Source organism: Diplotaxodon limnothrissa, linkage group LG1 (genome assembly GCF_057381915.1).
Source record: "Diplotaxodon limnothrissa isolate DT_005_m linkage group LG1, D_limnothrissa_male_GT1.1, whole genome shotgun sequence".
NCBI lineage: Eukaryota > Metazoa > Chordata > Actinopteri > Cichliformes > Cichlidae > Diplotaxodon > Diplotaxodon limnothrissa.
Genome location: NC_140596.1, coordinates 26,295,872 through 26,319,340, shown reverse-complemented (window position 1 = coordinate 26,319,340; position 23,469 = coordinate 26,295,872). Strand labels below are relative to the sequence as shown.

General features: G+C 42.2%; 1 protein-coding gene across 1 annotated transcript in view; it reads right to left on the bottom strand.

Moving 5' to 3' along the window:
• pcdh17 (protocadherin 17) overlaps positions 1-16,678 on the bottom strand; it is a 66,375-nt gene extending 49,697 nt beyond the window's left edge. The window contains exon 1 of the mRNA XM_085356148.1: positions 14,183-16,678. Coding sequence (XP_085212274.1) covers positions 14,183-16,678 — 2,496 coding nt within the window. The remainder of the gene's footprint in view (positions 1-14,182) is intronic.
• Positions 16,679-23,469: the final 6,791 nt, after the last annotated feature.

Genomic DNA, 23,469 nt, shown 5'->3' with positions numbered 1-23,469 from the left:
GATATTCAAGCAGTAAAATTAATTCCAGTTTCATAAGGGTGGCATTGGCACAATTCACATCCTAACAAGCTGCAAACTAAATTCAAATTGAGTGAATTCCTATGACTGACCGTGGGGTTTTGGAATTGAGTGAGAAGTCTGCCATAATCCTCTTCTACCAGACCGGGGAATTGGTCTCTACATGTGTCAGGGTATCAGTGTATGTGTTCATCTGTGCATGTGTGTGTCATTGTATTATCCATGTTGTGAGGAAATAACACTGTTTACACAGCCACATTATGAGTACCTACAGATCTTTTGGGGACAAAAGCAGGTTAGCATAAACTTAACTTAAATGAATTCATGTTTAAAGGGCAAAACTCAGTTTAAGGCTATACTTTACAAGTTCTAGGGCACCTAAGTAACAAATTCAATAGCATAGTCCATGAAAACTGCATATATTTAACTCAAGTTGAGAAACTCAGACCTAAATAGGTAGATCATTGTATTATAAACTATATAATAAATCCAAGCTGTTACTAGCCAATAGACTGTGTTTGCTTGATATGCCCACATGGACTGAAACTTGGATTTTCCTGCCAGTGTTTTGATATAAACACAAACTCATGACTGAAGGATTTCATATCAGCCTTTACTCCATTTTTGCTATTGTTTTAAATGGCCCTGAAGTATTGGACACCATGAACAGAGGTCAAAGTTCAAGCAATGTGAGCTTTGACCATTGTGAGTCCACAAACTCATGACAGCGCTTACTGCAGGTGTGCTTTGGTCAACACAGCAACAAACTGTTGAGGTGTCGCTTAAGCCATTTAAAATTATTGGTTTCAGAGCTCAGTGGTGTTGCTGGCACACTGTGTCTCAAAGGGCCACAGAAGTTATGATTAGGCGAGTAGGGTAGGTCTGCCAAAAAAGAATCTAAGTCAGTATAAATGTCCCACCGTGGGAAAATGTGTGCGTGTGTGTGTGTGTGTGTGTGGATCCAGTGAAGGAATATATTTATTAGCCAGTAAGTGTGCCTTTAGTGATGTCATTCCAAAACCAAACTCACCAATTTTCAACATGTTTATTTAATTGCTTTATCATATCATATCATAAACAGTTAGGAATTAGGCACATCTTGCTCATACTGGGATAAACCCAATTTTTTCTTCTGAACTGCCACGATTCCTCCTGATTTAGTTGCCGTCATTGCCTGATGTGAGCCCATAAGAAGATGGGTGCACAGAGTGATTAAGCTGACACCAAATTCTAAAACGTGCCATCCAAATGAAGAAAACTGCAGAAACTGAGACTCAGCACCGACAATAGTTCATTCATCTGATCAGATAAATAATGTGTCATTTCAAAAGCTCTTTCAAAAGATCAGATACACCATTAGAGGATCTGTTGGGAAATTCTATGCTATGCTACCTAGCAACCCTTCATATCTTTTGTTAAAAGTATGGCAGCTTATTAACACATAACCCCAAAGTTATTAGTGTACTCGATGTGTTAGATAAAATGACTGCTTATTTTTATATATTACTGAGAAAACATATCAGTCATTTCTAAGTATGTTTATATCCTTGTTCTGGTGTTCTAAGGGTAGGCGGGAGGAGGTTTGAGATTAAATTGTTTTCTCATCTCAGTTTTTATAGTCTTTACTGTATTTTGCCGTGGAAAAGATAAAATAATAGGACGTTTTTGGCGAGCCACTATGACCTGTAGCCTCAGTTTTCCCGGCCTTAGCTGACATGAGTGGCACTAAGTGCGGTCTTCTGTATCGAGATGCTCTTCTGCACACCGTGGTTGTATTGAGTGGTTATTTGAGTTAATGCTGCATTTGTATCAGCTCTGTAATATTTTATCGTTTTTTAGACCATCCTCTGTAAAACCTAGAGATGGGTGTGCAGGAAAATCCCAGTAGATCAGCAGTTTGTGAAATACTCAGACCAGCACACCTGTTAATACCAGGCAGGTTCAGAGTCTCTTAAATCACCTTTCTTCCCCATTCTGATGCTCAGTGGCTATAATGTGATTGGCTGATTAGATATTTGCATTAACGAGGAGCTCAACAGGTTCCCCTAATAAAGTGTGCAGTGAACGTATGTGAATGAAGTGGTGACTGAGACGAGTATATATTCATATACTGTTCTGGAGCCAGAATAATGAAGTGCAGTCGCAGTTATGTGCAGAGCAGTATAATGAGGCAGCCTGTTCGGTAGTTGGCACTCAAATACCAAGCCAAAAATAATTATATAGGACCTGCAAATTAAATAAAATTGCCCTAAATTACAGCCTCCTAAAAAAAAAAGAGGCAGACTGGAACATGTTGTGACCATATCTCTATTTTCCAAAAAGTACGCCTTGTTCTAATCTTACTCAAAAATTAAAGGCCTTGTTAAATTTGCAGTCATCTTCTGCAGTATTACTGTATGGATGGAGTTCCTACCAGCACTGCCGTTTAGAGCAGGGCGATATGACAAAAATATTCATCACGATATAGATTTGAAAATTTGCAATAACGATATAACTGACGATAATTGACACTAGACAAAATACTTTGCAACTCCACAATTTTATTAGTGCAAAAAAACCCATCAATGTATTTTCACTTAAACAAGCAGCTGTTTTTTTGCATTAAATTTATATAAAAATGTAACACTACAAATGCAAATTCCTTCTTGCTGACAGTTTAACCAAAAGGCATTTCCAGTGGAAATTGGCCGACATATCCTCAGCATACCCAAGTATAATATCCACAAAACTTAAAAAGAGTTTATACACACAATACGGTAATATTATGTTGAAGCACCGTACGTATCACTCCGCGAGGCTCCTGCCTACGATAGCCGTAATGCTCCGTCAATCCATCAAGCGGCGCGGGTTCGTAGCTAAGCAAAGTCGTACTAAAACATTTGACAGATTTTTGAGCGCCGTGTACGACATAAAATCATTTTGAGGTCAGTAAACACAACCAGAATTCATACATAAGGCACACGGGACTATAAGGGGCACTGTCGATTTTCAGAAAAATCAAATGATTGATTTTAAGTGTGCCGTATTTTCCAAAAAACACGGTAATAACGACGGCCCGCTGGCATGCTCTACCAAAAATAGTGCTCTGTTGTGTATCTGATGGACGAAAGCTAAACCAGTTTCACACCACTGAAGTTGCAGCATTTTTACAAACCAATTCTGGTTCATCCGTTTCATTCAACGATCCGCTTTCGCCCTTGTCATTCTCCGTCGCCACCGTGCCTTTTTCGCCATGTGCGTATGAAAACAAAGACACTGCGCATGTGTGTTTTACCCATATTCTATCGCGATATTTCATGTTCTTATCGTTGCCCAACATTATACCAGTATTACCGTGAACGGTATGATACGGCCCAGTCTTAGCTGCCATCTCTGCAGCCAGCTCGCAGAAAACTTTTCTGAAGAGGAGGGGCATCACAACACGGCATGTTTGTTCTTCTATCAACACAATCCACATCTGTGGCAGTTTAGCCTCAGGAGTAAATGATAAATGTGGCTTTTGGCATACATATTTATTCCAACACACAAAAACCCTTAACGCAGCAGTTTGCCAGCTTTCTAAAATAGCAGTGTTGTTTTCCCTCAATGCTTGAGACATTTTATGTAGACTAACCAGCTGGTCTGGGAAGCTTACAGCTGGGACCAGTCTTAGTATTATTGATAAAAGAAAATATGTGAACTTGGGGTAAAAGAAAAGTGAATGAGGATTGGGAGATAGAGGACTTTAGCTAAAGCTACATTATTTATACACCTTTGAAACTGAGGGGAAAGCATGAAAAAAAGAAAAGGTGTGTAGTGTATGATGATCTTGATGCACTAGATACTAATCATTCAGTACTTGCTCATCAATAGTTACAAAAGCTCTGCAGTTAACTGAAGTCATGAGTCAGCTTTGACCTTCCTTAACTCATTATTCCAATGCCAAGTCAGCCCGAAAATCTAAAGCAGAGCTAACACACTGTTCATATCTAAGTGTAGGAAGGAGCAGGAATATAGTATTTGAGCACTAAGCACTTTTCAATTTGAAGTAAAAAGTCTGACAGCTTGATAAATATGCTTGTTTGTTTTGGTTCAGAAGACTGACAGCCCCCTAATGTCTGTTCACTAAATATGAACTTTATGGTGACAACAAGACTTGAATGTTCAGCTATCGAATCAACCAATCACGGCAATTCAGTGCATTTAGGCCTGCACTCTGGTCTTGAGCATCAGAATGGGGAAGAAAGGTGATTTAAGCAATTCTGGATATGGCTGGTCTGAGTATCTGAGAAACTGCTGATCTACTGAGACTTTCTCCACACCACCATCTCTTGGCTTTGAAGAAAAAGGTAGTGAAAAGAGAAAATATCCTGTGAGCAACTGTTCTCTGGGTGAAAACGCCTTGTTGATGCCAGAGATCAGAGGAGAATAGCCAGGCTGCTTGGAGGTGATAGGAAGGCAACATTAACTCCAAAATCCACTTGATATAACCAAGATGTGCAGAAAAGCATCTCTGAAAACACAACATGTTAAAACTTGAAGCAAATGAGTCTCGGCAGCAAAAGACCACACCAGCTCACCAGAATTAGACAACAGACGGGTGGATTTGGTGTAAAGAGCATGAAAGCATGGATCTAACCTGCAGCCGTTCAGATTGGTGTTGGTTGTGCAATGTTTGCAGGGATTGTTTTGGTTTTGGTTTTTTTGCTACACTTTGGGTCCCTTAGTACCAAATGAGCATTGTTGGTGGTTTAGTCCATCCCACTATAACCACAGTGGACCAGTCTTCAGATGGATGCTTCAAACAGCATAACACAAAATATCACAAAGCTCAAATCATCTCAAACTGGTTTCCTGAACATGACAATGAGTTCACTGCACTCAAATTGCCTCCATAGTCATCAGATCCCAATCCAATAGAGCGCCTTTGGGATGTGGTGGAACAGGAGATTGATATCATGGATGTGCAGCTGACAAATCTGCAGCACGTCAATATGAACAGAAATCTCTCTGAGGTGTGCTTCTAGCACTTTTTTGAATCTGTGCCATAACGAATTTAAGGCAGGCCTGAAGGCAAAATTGTCCCCAACCCGGTACTACCAAAGTGTGCCTAAAAAGTTTGCTGGTGAGTGTATGATTACTGATAATAACTATTAAAGGGGTGATAACATTGAAAGGGATGCACAGAGCCAGTCCAGCCAAGCACAGTTGTTAAGCTAAGTTAAGCAAACAGTCTGTTTGCTATAGCAAGAAATAGTTAGCAAATAGCAACAGCCAGAGACAAAGGCTATGTAAGTTACCATCTCCATGTGTTTATGTTTAAAGTGACTACATTGAAACTGTAAACTGCCCCAGGATAGCCCCACCCTCACCTGCATGTTTCATACGACAATGACAAAAGCAGTTTCTTTTAGGCATATCACCTACACCTAGTTAAAATACTTGTATATGGCACACAGTCAAAATGAGGCTCAAGCTAATATTTTGGTAATATTGTCAGGAACTGCTGCAATTATTATGCAAAGTTCATTCTAAATGGGGAAGAAAATAATTCTTCTTTAATATCTAATTAAATAATGGGGATTTACACAAGTAACTAGAAATATCTGCAGAGTAGGGCAAACACTCAAGAATACATAAAAGACATTCATAAAATAAACTCACCAAGTCTGTATCCTTCAGCTTTTGGAGTCATTTGTAATAAGCTAGTATTTGACTTCAGCTTATGTTCACATTTTCCAACTAATTATTAAACCCTCTCATCGTGTACTTATCCAACATGTATTCTATTTTTATTTAGGAAAAAAAAGAAAGAAAGAAAAAGCTTTTTTTGTAATTTAGTGCTAAAACAAGCCATCACAAATTGTGGTCTTGTTTGTGGGTTAACAAGACAGAAGCTGAGCGCTTGTGAACAAAATCATTAAAGAGCAAATTATTCCATTTGAATTGATGGAGGAAGAGCCATTCTGTGGATGAAAGGATTTTAGATATTTCCCCAAAGCACCAAACCAAGGCCAGACGCAGATACATAAATACACACACACAGAAAAAAAGGCACAGAATGCGTGCATATGTCTAATATCAATACATGCACAAGTGCACATACACACACCTGGGTTCTCCCCGTCTGCTGCAGATGGACTATGTTTCACTTCAAGGTGACCTGTACATGTATCGGGTCAGCGGGGGTGAGGCAGCTTAGCCAAGGAAGGAATGGAAGACAGAAAGGATACTGTCCGTGCACCTGGGTAAAGGCTGACAGGAAAGGCTTTAGGATAATGCTCCGTTGTCAAAGTTCCGGACGCTGGTTTCTCTCGCTCTCTTTTAAGTGTGTCTATGGTGCATTAAGAATCTGTCAGAGCAGCTTTAGTATTAATCAACGAGCCCACAGAAGAAACAATCGCACATAATCTCGCGCTCTAAACCCCGGTGACCTTCTCTTCAAATGCATAGATGAACTCCCCTTCAAACCACAGTCATTTAAAGACACACGCAGAGGCAAGCGCACACACACACGCACACACACTCTCACAGGCCCTGGCACCAGTGCTGGTAATTTGTTTCCTCCCCACTCTCACCCTCCCTTGCAGACTACCTGATTGGTTTCTCCCACGGCTGCACCCATGTCTCTCCACCTGGGAGTACATCGACTCAGCATGTCAACGTGACCTCAGAAGAGGACGCATTTTTAGACAGTGTGTATGTGCATGTGTGTGTGTGTGTGTGTGAAGAGAGACATTTTACCCCATCAATCCAGGGAGTAGAGACGAGGGGAGAGGGAGAAGAGAGGAAACAGGAGAAAAGGAGACAAAGTTCCATTCATCATCTCAGCAGCGTTGAGAGTGTATAAAAAGCAAGACGCATTCAGAGTCATCACTGAGCCAACGCTTCCATCGTGGTACTTCATTTATTAGGACAGTGCGCAGATCAATACGCCAGACATATACACCCTGTACTGTTGACAAGATAATCTCATCATTATGAATTTGGCTTGGGTCGTCAGTAACATGAGCAATCGCGACGCTTATCAGAGATGACAAGAGCAGAAAGAAAGGGAACCCTAAAATGGGGAGAGAAAGAAAGCACGGGAAAGCCAGGGAAGAGCGAGCGAGCGCGAGTTCTTCTTTTACTAAACAATGCTCAGAGCGATAGATAATGAAAAACAGTATTTCAGTACCAAACAGAGCAAAAATCAATAAGAAATGGAGCAAACCAGCAATTGATCTGTATGCTAAAGGCCCCAAAAAGATTTCTTTCTAAGACATAAACCCAGAGAGGGGGGCCAATTGAGTACATCTGTGTAGTACAATAGAAAAAGATGAGACCGGCCAAATATCCCATTTTCAATACACCATTAGCACTCTGCATCGCCGTCGCTACCCAGAAGAGCAGGCAGAGGCGACGTCTGACAACAAATCTTGTGTGCCCACCACTTAAAGGGCCTTTTGTTTAGACAATAACATCTGAGAGCGCCGACTCATTCGCCTCTGTTGCCACAAACACATAACAGCCACTGCAAAACACAGCGGCTGTCAATTCCCTTCAGACGCGCGCAGGGCTTTAGACATGGGAGTCAGATTTCAAACTGCGCTACAGATAAGCTGGAACAGAAGAGACAGTGGGATCTCTGGATCGCTCTTATTAGAGCGTCAGACGTTCGCAGAGACATTCACAGCACGTGCACGCAAAAAATAGAGACTGGCAGAGTGAGGAAACAAAAAAACAAAAAAAAAGATGCTCCTCATATTGCAGCAAATTGTAATTTCCTGATTGGGAAGAGTGTAAGGAGAGAGTGTACTCTCCCAATCGGTAGTGATTGCGTAAAGGGAAAGAAGTTGTTTGGAAACAGACTGTTTTTGACACGCAGTTAGGTGAATTTAGAGGACATAAAACGGTACTCATTGTGTATCCCTCCAATCAATTAATCTCATTACTAATGTAGCTGTGGAAGTGCTGAACTGTAAAAGGCAAGGACATGGGGAGAGAGTGAGAGAGAAGGAGAGAGGCGAGCGGGATAAATCACTCCTCTAATACTAATGAGATAGAAGGTGAGAACAGATTCGCATAACTCATTCTTTCGGCTGCGTGTTGTTTCTGCAGCACATGCCTAGGGGGCACGGTGAAGGAAGATGTGGCAGAAATAAAAGCTCTCTCCGGTTGGACCGGCGCCAAGACACAGCGGAGCGAGCGAGTTCTACTTTGTTTGACTTTGAAAGTGTTTGATTTACAGCAAGGAGACCCAGCTGCTGGCAGCTCAAAGAATGCATTGCCACGCCGTGTGCAGCACGCAGCCGTCGGTGTGCTTGTGTATGTTAGCGCGCATTACTGTGTGGTCACTTTTATCTATACCCATCTATTGCTGCGGCTGCGACTCCCCGCTGCCTAAAACGTTAAGTCTAAAGACCCCAGGAGGGATCTAAGAGTCTTCAGGGGGCAGGCGGCCACTACAGGGAAGCCCATTCCAATCTGAGGGAACCAGCAAGACCGGTGCTTCAGAGCACAGCTGGTGGTAGCTCTGAGGGTATGTGTGTGCACGCACACAAACCCCCCACAAACACAGGTAGACACATGGTAGCTGAATGCTAGATTCCTCCACTGTGAAGGTTATGCTTTATGTTGTGTTCTCGTTTGTTTGGGAGCTCTGTTAATGCCTGGTTGGCTCCTTGTGCCTGACTTGTTTGAGCACAATGCCAGCAGCAACAACGTAACTAGGGACATGCACAAATGTTTATTTATCGCAATCATCCGTCTTCCTTTTTTTTCTCCTCCTCCTTTTATGAAATATGACACGTCGGAGGGTATTCTCTATAAAAAAGAACACCTTACAGTAGAATGGTTGTAAAGTGACAGCATCGACGGTGTAGGCGTGCACCTGCCAGTGTCAGCGTGGTCAGGAAAATAAGACACAACGGCAGCCAACATCAGCTCATGGTCTCAGCAGCCTTGTAATTACAGAACAGCAGAGTAATTAATAAGTCGCAAAGGAGTCGCCAGCCCGCATATGAAAAGTAAACCAAGCTAATCAACGGCACTTGCTGCTCAATGGAATGACATGATAAGATGAAGCTCTGGTGTCAGGGAATTAGGCAGAAGAGTGCTGCTCATCCACTCCACCTCTATTACACACAAACACGCATAGAGGCACACACAAACACACAATAACTAAGGAGTGGATGTCTACTGACAGGCCACAGTCTTATTATCATGCCCATGTCATCTCCAATAGGCTGCTTCCTACTGAACCAAGCAAATTGGTTTAATGTGTCCGGCCAATTTGGCTATCACAGAGCTCAACTTGTGTTTTCACATCCTGTTTCTTTCTCTACCCTCGCAAAAAAAAAAAAGAGAATACAATTCTTCCATTGCCTTGCACTGTCACCCCGGTGGGTCTGTTAAAAATAATGAAATTACGCAGCGCACAGGCACGGCAGCTCGCTAAAAGGACATCTAAATAACACCAAAACGTGGCACTCTATACATACAGCACGTTGTTTTTGTCTCTTCTATATCCGTTTCAGTTTGATCCACAGTTTGATTTGACTTGAGTTTAAGTTACAGAGAAGGAGTGCGAGTGTGTAGCGGTGAGCATATAGTCAGGGGCCAACATTTCAATTATTCTGCAGGGTTACTTGGATTTTTGAAAACTTGCAATAAATAAAACATTGACTTCTACAGCTGCAGTGAAATCTCAAGCAAATTCACCGGATACTCGTAGCATCTGTATTTGCAATGAACTGTTAATTGCACGAATGGAAGTTTTATGCCTGTGAGCCTGTGTGATGTTTTCTGTGTCTAAAGAAAACATTAACAGTGAGCGAGGAAGACAAAGACAACAGATGTGTGCGTTACTACCACACCGGACTTTTCTAAAGTCTTTCAGGTAACTTTTCTAAAAATCTAAAAGCGTCACAGCCCCACAAGCAGAGGGGAAAACGAAACGCACCCTAAGGACAGGAACGAAGCGAACGAACGCTCAAATTCTGCTTCTGTCAGAGAGTCTGCGTCTTCTGTTTCCATCTTGGCCGGCGTTCTTGCCCACCGTCTTCCGCCCATTTCCACAAATACGTAGCCAGAGACCATCGATGCTTATCGTGACATCTTCCGCTTTCCTCTGATTTGTTAAATGATTTATTAATGAAAGAGGATGCAAACATAGCTGCTGTTCTGTGCATTACAAGAGCTGCTACAGCAACGCTGTTGAAGTGCGCACCTTTGCGAGCACCACAGATGAAAATGCTAATAATGGCAACTAATAAACAACAGCGTTTCTGTGTTTTGGCTTAAGAGAGATGTCCTAATTTACAGCACTTCCCTCAGGCAACGCTCTACTGGTATCTATCATATGAGCTTTGGGGAGATAAAGAAAAAAATAAAAGCGCTTATTAATAATTCAGATTTTTAGTGTGTAGCGTTATGTACAGTAGCAGCAGGTTTATTTGAGGAAATATATAGATATACCCTGAGGTAAGCTGATATTTTTTAAGGACTGGCAAGCTCAAATAAAATTAATCTTGCCCAGTGACTCAGAGCCTCAACTGGGGGACAAATGCACACAAATTCCAAAAAGTTTTTTTTTGTTGTTTTTTTTTTAACTGTCTCCCATTCCTGAAATGACTGCCTGCGCATCCAGTTGCTATGCTGTCGATCAAGGTTTCAGTGCGTACAGGTTTACCAAACTTGTTCCAACAGAAAGCTCTGGAGGAAAGTAGTTATCTAAAGATGAAGGGAGAGAAATGAAATAAAGAGTGCTTTTCTATTCACTGCCTCAGTGGCCACTGAGGTGTGGGAGCAATTTCAATACAATGCACAGCGGAGGCTTTGATAAGACTTTTCAGCGGAATCCTCAAAAACAGTCTTCACACGTGCATCTGTGTGTTTGGGTGCACGAGCGCGCGCGTTTCTTGGAGGAAGGGCGTTTCAACGTTCGGACAAATACAAGATTGTCACGCTCATAAAAGAGTAGGGGCTCTGTCACGGAGCCTGCCAGCTAAAGGCTTAAATCACACGCCTGGAATACACAATGACGTTAAACCTACACACATCCACACACACTCACACAATCTCCCTAAATTATGCAGAGTAAGACCATTCCTCGAAGCATCAATTTTCAACATCTGCTCCGGCTACATTGCTGGCAGGTATGTGCTCAGTCTAAACAGTGATTTTTTATTTTGTTTGTTTCTTCTTCTTAGTAAGTACGCTTTTCAAATGATCACAGTCACCACACTTGACGTTTGTTTTTATTCCAGGAATATTTAATTCACCGAATAGGATTTTGGATCTTTTTATTGTGTGTGAACTCAATCCCAAAATTCCATAAATTCAGATATTGTCACTCAAAGAAGTGCGGCTGCTCGCCTGGCAAATCCACAAGAAAAAGAAAATGCTATATTTCATGTGTATGAATGTCTGGCATTTCTCATTAGAGCAGCAGGGAGTCTTCTTTGCAAATGACAAGTGACAGTGTCAAGTCAGCAGAGACTGGAGCCCCGTTCCTCCCCGTCACCCCACACAAGGCAGAATGCCGCCACCTAAAGGCAGCTCTTATAGCCTTCCTCACACCCCCTTTTCATTTCTTTTTTTTTGCCTTTGTATTACTTGCACCTTATTAACGCGAACGGTCTCCCACTAAGACGAGAATCTGCTTAATTAGAGTTTTGTGGTGAATCTAATTAGAAACGAAACGAATCAATATGATAAAATATGGGCCGTTTGAACGCCATGACACAAGGTGTCTCTAACTGTTTGGTTACAGTGATGATGTCAGCTGTTCACAAAAGTAAAAGAAATGGAAAAAAAGAGGAAGGTGCATACTAGGTGCACATGGCTGCCTAAAGCATGCTCGTGACAGATTGGACTTAAGTGTGAAGTGATGAAAAGTAATTCCTTCTTCCCGAACACTGAGACAATTTGCTGCAGACTGGTCTTAACCTTGATTCTACGCTAAGTAATTCCCTTCAACGCCTTAAGCAAAATTAGGCATCATTACTTATCATCCATCTTCTTATTCCAGGAATTCTCTCTACAAATGAATCTGGCACTGTGGTGACAATGATAAGGGCAGCAGAGCTCTGCTGATGTGTTCGTATTATTCCCTTCTCCCAGCTAGAAACCAACCCTAGCCTTTCTGCCAGCTCACTGCTATAAAACATCATTAGAGGCCGGAGTATGGAGAAAGACTGGAAGTTGAAGACAACTACAGCGGCTCTACTTGGAACAAGTTTGGTAAACCTGTATGTACAGATGAAGACAGCGGCACTGAGGTGCCCTTGTGAAAGTGATTGACCATGCGATATGCTCACCAAGTTTATCCATCTCCTTATTTATTTTTTTCCCATATAGCCTCTCCTTTGTGACAACTGTAGTGACAGATGGGCTGAGAGGCCTTGGGATCGATAGAAGGGGAATTCTGTCTTTGTTTCCTGACATTTTTCCCATAGCCACGCTAGCCGACTCAGGTTACTTACTGTCCACGCGCAGGGAGAAGCGAGGATGGAGTAGGGAGGAGGGAGGAATGAGATACGCTTCTGTAAAGCCTCTGAAGAAACTTAATGCCTCAGGCCATCTCCCTCTACACAGGTTTCTGTTGAATAATACAACAGAGCACCCTGAACGCCTGATGCGTCGAAGGGGACCGTCTGTAAACAAGACACCAAGGAATGTGTTGTTGCCTTTCCTGCTAGTTTCCCCTTTGACAGTCTGAATAAAGAGCGAAAAGGAAGCTCTCAAACTGTATGTGTGTGTGTGTGTCTGTGTGTGAGACAGCCTTGTGTTGTCCAATTCATCATCACTACATTAACAGAGAAACAGCCTGCAGAAAGGCCCAGCAATTATTCTCTCTCTCTGATTAGGAAGCCTTAACGATCTTTTTGCTGACCCTTGCCCTGTGCAGCTGGTTCATAATAGAAGCAGGGATGAGGCTGAGAGTGAGAACAACAGACAGTGGTCTTCCTCCCTGGTGGGAATATGTCACATCTGATCACCGTCACGATCAAGTCCTCATCCACTGAAAGCAGTGGGGAAGCAAAAAATGTAAAACAGAAAAAAGAAAAAAAGAAAAAAGCTAAAAATTAATAAAGTGCAACTGGCAAAAATGTCATGCCCTAACAGTGTCAAGCAGTATAAGACTATGATATAAAATTCAGTGCCAAATCATAGCATATGTTCTCTCAAGGTATATGTTCTCTCATAGCATTGTCAGATGAAAAACCAACAAGCACTTGGAGAGAGTGGGGAAGAAGATGGAGGTTCTTTTAGCAGGAAGAAACTTACAGAACCAGAATCAGGGTGGGCGGCCGCTTTGGCCAGAATAACGGGTAAATATCGTAATAAGGGTAAACTGTGCCACGACTGCCCATTATCCCCAGCATTACATACCAATGTCTTAAGCAGGCTCTAATCCTTGTCTGACACGACAGACTTTTAATGGGCTTAAGGCCAAAGACACAGAGAAGTTATCACATTAGAGGCTTATACACCCAGTACTCTGCTCAAAGACTTATGAAGTAGCTGTGAAAATAGGTACAATCTCCTAATCTCTAGGAATTAAAACCCACTAGAATAAACCTCATATAGCTATAGAATTTCATGTCTCACCAAAAGAAAAGGGAGAAAAGAAAAAAAGAAAAAGCATCAGTCATTACTTGGAGGAGCTTCACTATCACTAAGACATCTGTTGCTGTCACTCTGTATATGTTTAAATTTAGAAAATATTCAGGTAAAAATCATTTAAACAAAACTGATCTAGATGTAATTTTTTGGATTAAAGCAAGAACATTTCTTTGGAATTATGACGATGGTCCAAAATAGGATATATACCTGCTTATAACACACGCTAAGCTCTTGACTCCACAGCAATGAGATGACAGCGACCGAAAACTGATTTCAAAAGCCTGCCGTGACATATTCCAAGCACAACCGATTTGTGTTGATGTCACTGGCTCTGTTCTATGAGAGCACCAGAATGACTGTTTAATCCTTCTAATGCTCACCCCCCCACCCCCCCACCCCTCCTTTCTTGTCTTTGTCTCAGTGCTTCTGGGCCTCTCTGCCTGTCCTTGTCCTTTTTTTTTTTCTTTCATTTTATAAAACAAGGGGTGGGGGGCCGATACAGGAAGTGGGACCTTTGTGAGTCCTGTGACGTAAAAATGGTGGCACAACAGTGAAGGAGTGCAATTTCTCTTACCTGTATGATGGACATGCGGTTAGTAGGTGTGTCTGTGGTGCTGGTGACTGGGCCTGTGAAGCTGGTGTGGCATCCCACGTGGCCTTGGGGCACGCTGAGGTTATTGGCAGTGGGTTTGAGGTACATGACCTCTGACCTTGGTGAGCTGAGTGGCAGACGTGTCTGGTAGTCAAAGTACATGGGAGAGGTGGCCAAGGAAGGGCTGCTTACCACATTCATCACATTCATGGCATCCCGCTCCTCCACCTCGCTCTGCACCAGCATGATGTCGTTCTTGTTAATCTTCTTCTTCTTCCCTTTCCCCAGCTGCGGGTGCGAGTACTCTGCAATGCGACAATTGTAAGTGCGAATCTCCTTGTTTTCCCGCTTGCACTTGATAGCTATGGTCACCATGGCAGCCAAAAGCATGATAGATATGATGCTAAGAGTTACAATAAGAGGCAAAGACATGTCCCAGTTCTGATTGTCCTTCATGTGCGGCAGTCCATCAGGAGGTCGTCCATTGGAGGCCTTGATGATGAGCCTGGCGGCAGCGGTCAGAGTCGGCTTGCCGTGGTCCGATACTCGAATGATCAGCTCAACAATGGGGCTCACGTCGTCCCAGAATGGGTGAGCCGTTCGTACCTCGCCGGTCATGGGATCAATCTCAAAGAGATGTTCCTCATTGCCATCTGATATCTCATAGGTAAGCCGCCCACTTTCACCGTAGTCATTGTCTACCGCCCTCACTGTGGTGACAATGTAGCCAACGCCAACATTACGTGGCACGTGGATTTCAGCGGTATCATTCTGAAGAAGCGGCAAAACTATGACAGGGATGTTGTCATTGACATCCAGAACACTGATGCGCACTGTAGCATTGCTCTCCAAGTGCGGAGATCCTGCATCCTTAGCCAGAACCTTGAAGTCAAAATATTTTATTTGCTCATAGTTAAAAGATCGAACAGCATAGATGGCTCCATTAGCAGCATTTACATTAACATAGGTGTTGACATCACCCCCACTAACATTGGAGTTAATTATGCTGTAGTACACGGTGCCATTTTGCCCAAGGTCTGGGTCATGTGCCAGAACTGACCCCAGGTATTCCCCAGGTATATTGTTCTCAGGAATCTGAAGAAGGTAGACTGACTTGGTAAAGCGAGGGGTATTGTCATTCTCATCCAGGATCTTTACTGTGAAGGATTTTGTGGAGTTCAGAGGAGGTATGCCGTTGTCTTTGGCCACAATGGTGACATTGTACTCGTCCTGCATCTCCCTATCCAAGGGCCTGTCTGTCACCACTGTGTAAAAGTTGTCATAGTTCTCTTCGAGTTTAAAAGGTACATTACCTAGGACTCTGCATTGAAGCTGCCCATTCCTGCCTGAGTCCTTGTCTGTGACACGGACAAGAGCAATGACAGTGCCTGGAGGAGCTGCCTCACTGATGGCCCCCTGTCTCACAGACACAAAGCCTATAGATGGCCAGTTATCATTCCTGTCAAGCACTTTAACGGTCACTTTACAATGGCCTGGGATTGGATTGGGACCTAGATCCTTTGCCTGGACGTCAATCTCAATAACTGGGCTTTCTTCATAGTCAATTTCACCCTGAATCTTTATGACTCCTGTTCTTGAATCTATGGAGAAAAGCTCTCGGATTCTCTCTGGAGCATAGCCACTAAAGGAATAGACTATTTGTCCATTGTTCCCCTCATCAGGATCGGTGGCATTTAGATCAATCAAGACTTTTCCAGGAGGTGAATTTTCAGGAATTTCCACAACATACGAGGGCTGATCAAACACAGGGCTGTTATCATTGGAATCAATAACTTTAACATTTATCTGCATGGTGCCTGACCTAGGATATTCGCCCCCATCAGTGGCTGACAATATAAGGGTGTGATGGCTTCTTTCTTCCCGGTCCAGTGGTCGTTGAATAACTAATTCTGGGAATTTAGTCCCGTCACCACGGGATTTTACCTCCAAAGAAAAGAGATTGTAGTCATCGCGTGTTATTTGATAGGTTTTCAGGCCGTTTTCCCCTGCATCTGGGTCATGTGCGCTGGTCACGGGAAAGCGTGTCCCTGGGACTGCATTTTCAGAAATGTCAATATCAATCTGATCCGAAGGAAACATAGGTGAGTTGTCATTGATGTCCTGAATATCTATCTTGATCATGCATATCTCCTTGTCGTTGGCAAACACTTCCATTGAGAGCTGGCACTTGGGGTTTCTCTTACACAATGTTTCCCTGTCGATGCGCTGTTTCGTATACAGCAATCCGCTTTGTGGGTCCACGTCGATGAGATGCGGGGCTGAGTTCTCCAGCACTCTGAAGTTGGCTTTCTTACCCTGTCCTCCCTGCCCAGTCTGTTCAATTCCAAGTCTGGCATCTTTGGCAATGTTCCCAATCACTGTACCCGGACCCTGCTCCTCTGGGACAGAGTAATTCAAGTTTTTCAATGTCAGGGCTTGAGCCCACAAGAGCAGGAAAAAGAAAATAGAAAGATACATCTCCACTCAGTTAAAAGCTGCTATGATCTGTGTTGAGATTAGCCCCTCCTTTTAACTGTTGATATTTTGCTCAAATGTGGTATTTCTGTTATCCAGGACAAAATAAAGAGTTCTGTTCATCATGCGAGGCCTTGACATTTGTCTTTGTGGATTGTTTTTGCTCTGTCGCTCTCTTCCTCTGCGAGCAATCGGTGGCGCTGAGCACCTAATTTATATTCAGCTGAGCATCCAGACTCATCTGAGCAATAATCGGGATCCAGTCTCCAAACAGAATAGTCACTGCAAAGTGTTCAAAACCACCTAAGAAGGAAAACAGAAACAAGATATAGATGTTATAATATACATGAATCAATTAGCCACTCAAATGAAAAGACACTGAGCCGCACTGGCCATTCTGCCAGTAAGAAATCAGATCCACCTCTGAGCCAAAAATGAAACAAAGCTCATGTGTAATTCATCTCGACATTTACGGAGGAAGCTTGTCAATTAGTTAACCTTGGGAAGACACTCCACGCAGCATAAAATATATGGGCAAATAATGATTCTCCTTGTAGCTTATTTACTCCATAAATACCACATCCTCAGTGCATGTTTTTTCAATCTATCTCTAATGTACAATGGACTACCTGACCCGAGCGCGATAATGGCCCATTCACACATTAGGAGAACTCAAACTGGAATAGGACAACTTCAATAATGTGGTATCACTGCAGGCGTACAACTGAACACGGCCTATTGTGGCGGCTATTTGAATAAGTGTGTATAAAATGAGCCTCTTACACGCATTAACAAATCCGCATAATCCGGATATTTAAAATGAGCCTTATAAAAATTCAGAAATGAGCTGCCAACATCTCAGCACAGCCGTGTAATTCTCTCCACTCGTGCTCTCTGCCTCTCTTTCTCCCTCTTTCTGTGAGAGAGATTCATCGCTCCTTGGAAGAAGACGAAGAAGCTGTTGCATCCGCATGCATGGGGATGGTTGCGAGATAAGGTTTGGAAACGAGCAACAGACAGCGGAAAAATAAGAGAAGAGATGTCAAATGATTACAAATATATAACTTACCAAAAGAAACTGCGCAAATAGTCCAAGGATAGAACTGTACAAAAAAAGAAAAAAGATAATAACAACAAAAGGAGAAAGACAAAAATTAAAAACAGTCAGTTCCAGCAGGGTTTAGGGAGAGTTTCGTCTCCTTAGCCCACTTCGGTAGGTGCCACCCGTATCCTCCTTCTCCTCTTTGTGAAGAGGGAGAGAGGGGGGAAAGCCACAAGCCTCCAATGCACACGCAGGCTACAGTGCAGCGCAGTGGAAATAAAAAAAAAGTGCTCCAGAAAAGTATGACTGTAATGTCAATGAGCTGAAGTCCTCTCCGCTGTCTGATTAGGATGCAGCGGCTCGCCTTCTGCCTGCAGTGAGTCACCGTTCTTCAGGAAGGAAAACTGAGAAATACTCTACGAAGAAGAAGAAAGGAGGGGAAAAATCCAGATGTGTGGTAAGGTAGATCCAAAGTGAATATTTGAAAGGCAGTCAGTGTTTTTTCCGCCGTTCGAGACAGCACAGAGTTACTGATTCCCGTAGTGGCATTTTTGTCCTTGCCCGTCGTCCCCGTCAAAGTCCACGCACACACACATGCACACACACACACATATATTTATATATATACACACAGATACACAGAGAGACAGCTGCTGAGGTGGTCAACAACAACGCCGCATTCCGGCACAAGTCTCCCCTATATCTGTCAGGAAATGTGTGATTTCCTTCAGCACGCACGCACAGTCGTTATTTACTATTTCGCACACGCAGCACAGCCCTAAGCCCACGGAGCGCTTCCTCTCACTGACTGAACTCCGGACACCGCATGGTGCATTAAACATTGTCGCTACTCCTCTGGCAGCCAATGAATTTGAAGAGGTGGGAAGAGAAGGAGGGGATTCAAAAGCCGCTGTGGGTACCGACTACAAATGATTGGTGGCTTGCAGTTCACCGGTGGCGGATGAGTTTTTTTTCAAACCGCACTTCATTGTTGTTTACAATAAAGGAAACGGTGCGTTGGGGAGGGGGGGCAGGCTCGCCGACATATGCACTGGGGCCAGGATGAAGTGGTTGGAAGTGTCCGTTAGAGCATCAAAAAATAACAAGACGACAGATTTGAATCCAGTGGAAGTAAATTTCTCTGGTACAGAGAGCAGAGACCTCCCTGATCCCGACGTAAAAGCGCCAGTTTAGTTCTTTGGTGCACAACTGTCTTAGTTTTCTTAAGAGGGATTGTGAGTGTTTGGGAAGTGCACGTTTTAGGAGCTACTTATTACACTTCGCAATTACCGGTCTCCTTTCGCGGTTTTTATTTAAAGTTCTAGCTAGAGGCTTTATTTGCCGTGCCACCTGAGAAGCAGCAGAGATTGCGTTAATCATTTCCTATGTAATTAAAGCTGCTAAATGTCTAGGCAACTGTATGATGGGAATTTATGATACATTTTGAATTAAGGACTGCAGCAGGTAGCCTATTCGATAGTGACAGTGAACTGTCATGGCTGTTTCAAACGAGAACAATTAGCAGTAAATGTCCCCTAAGCAGTGGAACAAGGGCTAAGCTGTTCAGTCATAAGTAAGAGTATGTTGACTATCTGTGCTTTTAAATGTGTGCTAGACAAAATAAGGAATTTAAATAAAGCATTTCAGACTTTAGGAAAATGTGATGTGCATTATTATTATTTTTTAAAGCCTTTCTCCCTAGCAGCATCGCAGACAACTAACTCAGGCAATATTCAGATTCAACAATATTAATAATACAATTAGCTTTTAACTGCAAGCTAACTCAGAGACACTTCCACCTTAGCTGGGTCAGGACATGCATTCAGAAAAACTGATTAGAAAAAAGTAATAAAAAGTTTTCCAATCAACCCACTGTGTCACACTGTTGCTCGTCATCATCCGTCCCACGGTTAGTAACTGGTGTGTATCTGCAAAAACGGCAGATTACAGGTCAAGAATTTTCAGTGGTACTTTTGGCTCAACTATCGCTTCATCATCACTTCAGCGCCAGCAGAGCTTCTGCTTCGCCAGGGCTTTACTAAACCTTTCATTTGGTGTTGCTATTTCAACACGTCAGCTTTGCTCAATATAATCATGTATATACATGGGTCTCAACCTCTTTGACTTTCCCGCTGACCTTTCTCCCTGACAGGGGGAATGACAAAAGTGTCAGATACGTTCAGTCAGATGGCGACCAAAGCTCATTATTAAACAGCAGGTTTGATGTACTAATGTCAAGATGTTGATAACTGATGAAGGTAAATGTCACATCATTGTCTCTATCTGTGCGCTGTGTGTGTTTGTGTGGATCTGTGGTGCATATTTCCACTCCCTCACTGTGGCCTTCTTTAAACTTTCTCATGTGGGTGTTCACAGAATTAAGAGTTGACGTGGTGGACTTGTACCAAGCCAGTTTTTTTCTTCTTCTTCTTTAAAGTCGATTGATTAGCAGCATTCTCTGAAATAATTTCTACATAATTCAGCCTGCTCTTGAACTGAAGTCGAATTAGTTGTTTTCCTCAAGACCGCATTGTCTTCACCATTGGGTTTTTCATAATTTTCCTAAATAAAATGATTGCTTTATTTTGCTTTTCAGCTATGAAATGCTACGTAGTGATGTCTGGAATGTCTGGAAAATCACCTGCCTTGATGAAATGTCGCCAGTGCTGCCAGAGATAAACCCAGCCATTAGCAGCTTTCTTCATTAGCCCAATTAAATGGCCCTCAGGAAATGCACTGACAGAAACCGTATTTGGAATGGGCTGCTGGTGAACAGCTGCATTAAAACCCTATTTTGTAAATTAAATTTCAATCTAATGGCAATAGCCTTTCTTCAGGTGATAATAAGAGGAAGAAGGCCTCTTCCTGCCACACTGTTTAACACATTTTTTTTAATTCCCTTTTCCTCCTTTTCCTATAGTCTGATTCCCCCCCCCAACAATGAAAAGTTTAACACTCCTGCCACTACAAAGAAATTTAAACCATACGAAGCCAGAGTTTGTTCTTTTTCTCTGCTACCTCTGTCAGAAGAAGAATGGAGAAAAAAAATCAGAGCTGACTTTTACACATGGAGAGTTTTTTCCAGCAGCAAACTGTCACCTCTGTCACCACTACTTTTTACTCGGCTGTTGTTTGTCTCCCACATAAATTCTTGCCATGTTGCCATCTGTATCTATGTCTCTCTTCTTCTTTTTCTTCTTTACGCTGTTCATCTGGTTTGCCACATATAAGGAGAGGGGGTGTTTACATGACTTTGCTGGGGTTCAGCAGGAGAGAAAAGCTGGTTTCCTGTGTATCTATCAGCCCACTGTATGGCCATATTGGGTGAACGATGTATCAGTAAGGCTTTGTTTTTACTCACATGACGGTATGAAAGCTTAGAGCTTCACACTGATGATGTTTTTTAAGGAAATGTGTCTCCTTTGTTTTTCAAAGAGATAAGCCTTCGGCGCTGTACATTAGCTACAGCACCCACCCAGTCTTGCTGCTCTATAAATATTAATCTCTTTCCAACAGGTCGCTTGCATGAGATCCGCTTTACTGAAAGTTAGTTCAACCTGCATTTGACCCCAAATACTGTATATTTTACAAGTTAATCCCTGAGTGTCTAAAAGAGGCTGTTGAAGCGGTAGCTCTCTGCACTTTAACGGCACAACATATCCTCAAATTGAACAGCAAAAAAACTATAAAAAAAATGCGCAACATAAAATAATACTCTTTCAGCTTCATTTGTTTTTGTCTTTTTATTCTCTGTTTACTTGCAGTTCTTTCTCAATACCTTAGTATCTAAAGGTAAAGTGTGTGTATGCTTCAAATGAAACACGTTGTTATTTTTAAGGTAAATTGTGGCCGTATTGAAAAGCAGGGTGAAAAAGTCAAAGAAAAGGACACCATGAATTTTGAAAAGGAGATAACATTTTTAAATTCATAGTGAGTCACTGAGTCTTAATAAATGTAATTTAAAGCACAGCCCTGATGTAAGAAGTTCATTTTAGATATCAAAGCTGTAGAACCCAAGTTCTACAACCGTGTCATGAGCAGAGCGGGACGGCAGTGTCAGATACCATTGATCCATTCAGCAAGATGGACAATGTGGGCTTAACTCACTTCTGTAATGCTTGGGCCACAGGAAACACTGTTTCTGTGTGTTCACCTTGCAAGAGCAGCTCCCCGACCTGGAGTATCATCAAACCTGAAGCAAAGCAGTGATTTATGCAAACGAGATCATAGACGAAAATAGTGAATTTCTAATTACTGATTTCTAATTCATCAGTAAATGGGCCGTGTGTAACAAACGCTTCTTTTACTGTGGTTGAGCACAATCTGAATCTGTTTGTGTGCCTGTTTTCTCTTTGGTTTAATGTGTTTGTCGACCAAATGTTCAGTGTTTGTACGGGTCGAGAAATATTTCCTGATCAATGCTCGTAAATGATTCTGCCTTATCAGTGAAGAAGCTTTTTTGTTTGTTTTGAGATTCTCACTTGTGAAGCAGCTTGAAAAACAACGAGTTCTCAGGTGGTTTTTTGTTAGTTTTTCTCTGATAGGAAAATAACACGGATGCTCTGTAATTTTACAGCTACTGTATAACCATTGTTTTACTGGAATAATGTTTGTCAGAACATGTGATTTTTTTAAAAATATAGATTCCTAAAATCAACGCTCATTGTTTGGACAGGACTTAATGAAAATAATGGCCACAGTTTTAGACCTTGGTGTGCTTATTATGAATTTGAACAGGGTTACTCTAATGAGTAATCTTCATTGCAACTATTTCAATGAATTCATCAAATAACTGGGTACATTTGATTCATTTTCCTAATTTTGTCTAACAAGTATTTGGATGTGGGTAAGAAAGTCAAAATGTCCTCCTCCTGTTGACGTTTCCTCAAGTTCAATTTTGAGCATTTCTGTTTTGCCAGGCGGGCTTTAATCGGGCAGAAATGTAGGAGTCCTGTACAGAAGAAAAAAGATTTGACTATCCGAGAAAAGTCGAGTCAAGTTTAACAAAAGATGCAATCTCCGGCAGTGAATGGGGCCTGTCTAGACGCAGAGAAAGCTTCTGGTTAGCAGCAAGATGTGTGGAAGAAATGATTCTCGTAACATGTTTTCCTTGCCGAGCTCCTTTCTTGCTCAAATATCATGCCTGTAGAGGCAAACATACAAAAAAGCTAAAGATCACAAAGGCAAAATTTGCACAACACAGACATTCAAACGGACTCTCTCCATGTATACTGTTACAGTGGTGGATGCTCATGTAACCGGTGTGATTCTGCGTTGTGTCTGTTAAAAAAGGTAAAAGAAAGAAAGGCCTCCAAGTAAATCATTTGCCCACTCCAGCTCCTCTCCCACAGGGGAATTGTAGAAAAGGGCTGGCATTTATTTTTACATTAAACATAAAGTATGAATTTACACGTAAGATATTTGACATAAGATAAAACAAAAACAACATGAAATCCGACATACCTGATAAAAAAGGTAACAGAAAGAAAGGCCTCCAAGTAAATAATTTGCCCACTCCAGCTCCTACAACCAAATACAAGCAGTGGGGAAGAGGGTTAGCTCAACCCACCACAACTTCCAAGCTAGCAAGGAGTATATATTCATGCTAGCATTTATGGCGCCTAAAACACATTTATGATACACACATACTACACACTTATAACATCTAACAAAAAACAGGCTTAATAATGACAATAATTGAACTAAAATCGCAATCAGAAACATCAGGGTGGCTAAATATGAATTATATGTG